This window comes from Oratosquilla oratoria, chromosome 40 (assembly GCF_046742065.1).
Source record: "Oratosquilla oratoria isolate Oo_2021 chromosome 40, ASM4674206v1, whole genome shotgun sequence".
Classification (NCBI taxonomy): domain Eukaryota; kingdom Metazoa; phylum Arthropoda; class Malacostraca; order Stomatopoda; family Squillidae; genus Oratosquilla; species Oratosquilla oratoria.
Genome location: NC_134816.1, coordinates 1,961,182 through 1,963,681, shown reverse-complemented (window position 1 = coordinate 1,963,681; position 2,500 = coordinate 1,961,182). Strand labels below are relative to the sequence as shown.

The following is a 2,500-nucleotide window of genomic DNA, read 5'->3' as shown; positions in this document are numbered from 1 at the left end:
TTCAAACAATGAATCTTGCGTGGTTGGTAAGACCAGATTAATCGATTTTTTAAATATTAAATGAAATAATTGTTTTACATGTGCGTATAAAATGAAAGCATAATGAAATTATTAAAAAACGCGCTTTTCAGCTCTCTGCAGAAGTACCCTGCAAGCTATTCCGGGTTCCATAGTAATCCAATATCCCTCTTCTTCCAGGCTCCATGACACTGTTCCCGTTCTTGACAATATACATGCGTTCCATAGGGATTACAGAGAGAGAATTGGCTTTAATCTATCTCTTCACACCTATCATCGGCCTTGTTGGGCCTCCAATCACTGGCCTTCTTGCAGACAGGCTCGGCAATTTTAAGGTAAGGACAGTTTTCTAATATGTAGAAAATTTTCACAATTGCATGTATTGCAAATAGAAATTCTTTTATTCAATTAAACGCTTTTAGATATACAGTCACATTCACTTATCAATGTTCAGATTTCATGTTTATTCACCTACATGTTAATCAAACCTACGAAGGTGGTGCCATCGGAAGCGTGCGGGTTTTCCGTCTTCCCGCACTTCTTTCCGATTTCAAGCACTAACTGTTATCTAGCCAAGCAGTCCAAGATGATAGGACAAGTGTGGCAGATTTGGCCGCAGCTACACGTTTCCTTGTGCATGACTCTCACTACATATTGATTGATCCAGATACACAAACGCAATATATACACAAAACACACACACACACACACACATATATGTATATATGTATGTATATATATATATATACATATATATATATATATATATATATATATATATACGAGAAATTCGCTAGTGACAGCGACATTAATCTGATCATTTTTATGACAGTCGCATGTAAGATTCGAACCCACTGCTTTCGGTCACCGTCAGCTTACCTCCACAGAGATTTTACCCATTCCTCCACCGAGACTATAAAAGCCTCGAAACCTGATATCGTTCTGATTCCCGAGGATAGGAAAGATCACTATTCTGCGACCTCGTTTCCTGTTATAGACAAGGCCCAAGCCCACTAGTGGAAGGGGGTAAGGATCGGAACAAATCCTTTTCACGCATTTGCCCTTGTAACCATGAGAGAAATACGCAAGTGATAGTGACATTAATGTCATCATTTTTACGACAGTCGCATTTAGGAATCAAACCCACTGCTTTCGGTCACCGCAAGATTACCTTCACAGAGCCTTTACCCATTCCTCCACAGATACTATAAAAGCCTCGAAACCTGGAATCGTTCCGATTCCCGAGGATAGGAAAGATCACTAATCTGCGACCCCGGTTCCTGTTTTACACAAGGCCCAAGCCCAGTAGTGACAGTGGGTAAAGATCGGAACAAAACCCATCAAGCTTTCGCCATTATAAGCATGAAAGAAATTCGCTAGTGACAGCGAAATTAATCTGAATTTTTTTTATGCCAGTCGCAAAACGATTCCAGGTTTCGAGGGAGGGAAGAGGGTAGAGGATAGTACATTTGGTAAGTATACGAACGCGGGAAAGTATTTGTACAACACTGAATGGACCCCAGTGACTAGAGATAAATTTTTATCAACCACAATGCACTTTAATTCTAAGTCATCAACATCGAAAGAACCGAGGAGGCAATATGCAGAAATTGAAACATGGTACGCCCGAGGACTCGAACCTACGGCCAACACGTGACCAGTGTTTGTAGTGACTTAGACTATTCCTCCATCAAGAGAGATATAAGTTGAGCGCAACTTTTCTTATATATTTGTATACTCGAGTTACATACACATAAACGAAAGTTTGCTTTCAACCAATCTTCACTGATAGTACAATTGGTAAGTATACAAACGCAGGAAAGTATTTGTACAACACTGAATGGGTCCCAGTGACTAAAAATACATTTTTTCAACTACAATGCACTTTAATTCTAAGCCATCAACATCGGAAGAACCGAGGAGGAAACATGCAGAAATTGAAACTTGGTACGCCCGAGGACTCGAACCTACGGCCAGCACGTGACCAGTGTTTGTAGTGACTTATATATTTGTATATATATATATACTAGCCAAATTACCCACGCGATGCTGCGGGCAAATGCTGATTATTTTAATTCTGATACAATATGCGGAGAAAAGTTACATGTATCAATATAACTCAATGGAAAATATAACGCACGAAAAATGTGAAAACAGTATTTTTTAATGTATCAATTCAAAATTACATTATAATATTTTCCTTTTCCTTGTTGCTGCGGGCAAAGGCTGATTGTTTTAATTTTGATAGAATTTGTGGAGAAAAGTTACGCGTATCAATATAACTCAATGGAAAATATAACGCATGAAAAATGTGAAAACAGTATATTTTTAATGGATCAATTTAAAATTACATTTTTTTTTCTTTTTGCTTGTAATTCAATTTTGCAAAAATAACAAATCAAAAGTTGATCATTTTCTTTTTATGACATTATTTGTAAAATAGGAATTCAAAGTTCAATTGTTCATGAATAATCCCTAACCT

General features: G+C 37.6%; 1 protein-coding gene across 7 annotated transcripts in view; it reads left to right on the top strand.

The window, feature by feature from the left end:
* Positions 1-2,500, top strand: part of LOC143020620 (uncharacterized) — a 214,087-nt gene that overhangs the window by 70,414 nt on the left and 141,173 nt on the right. For 5 of the 7 annotated variants that reach the window (XM_076177077.1, XM_076177080.1, XM_076177078.1 and 2 more), the window contains one exon: positions 199-353. The exons of 1 other annotated variant lie outside the window; for it this stretch is intronic. In XM_076177077.1, coding sequence (XP_076033192.1) covers positions 199-353 — 155 coding nt within the window. Of the gene's footprint in view, positions 27-198; positions 354-2,500 lie in introns of all 7 variants that reach the window. One more of the 7 variants, XM_076177083.1, reaches the window with a different exon arrangement.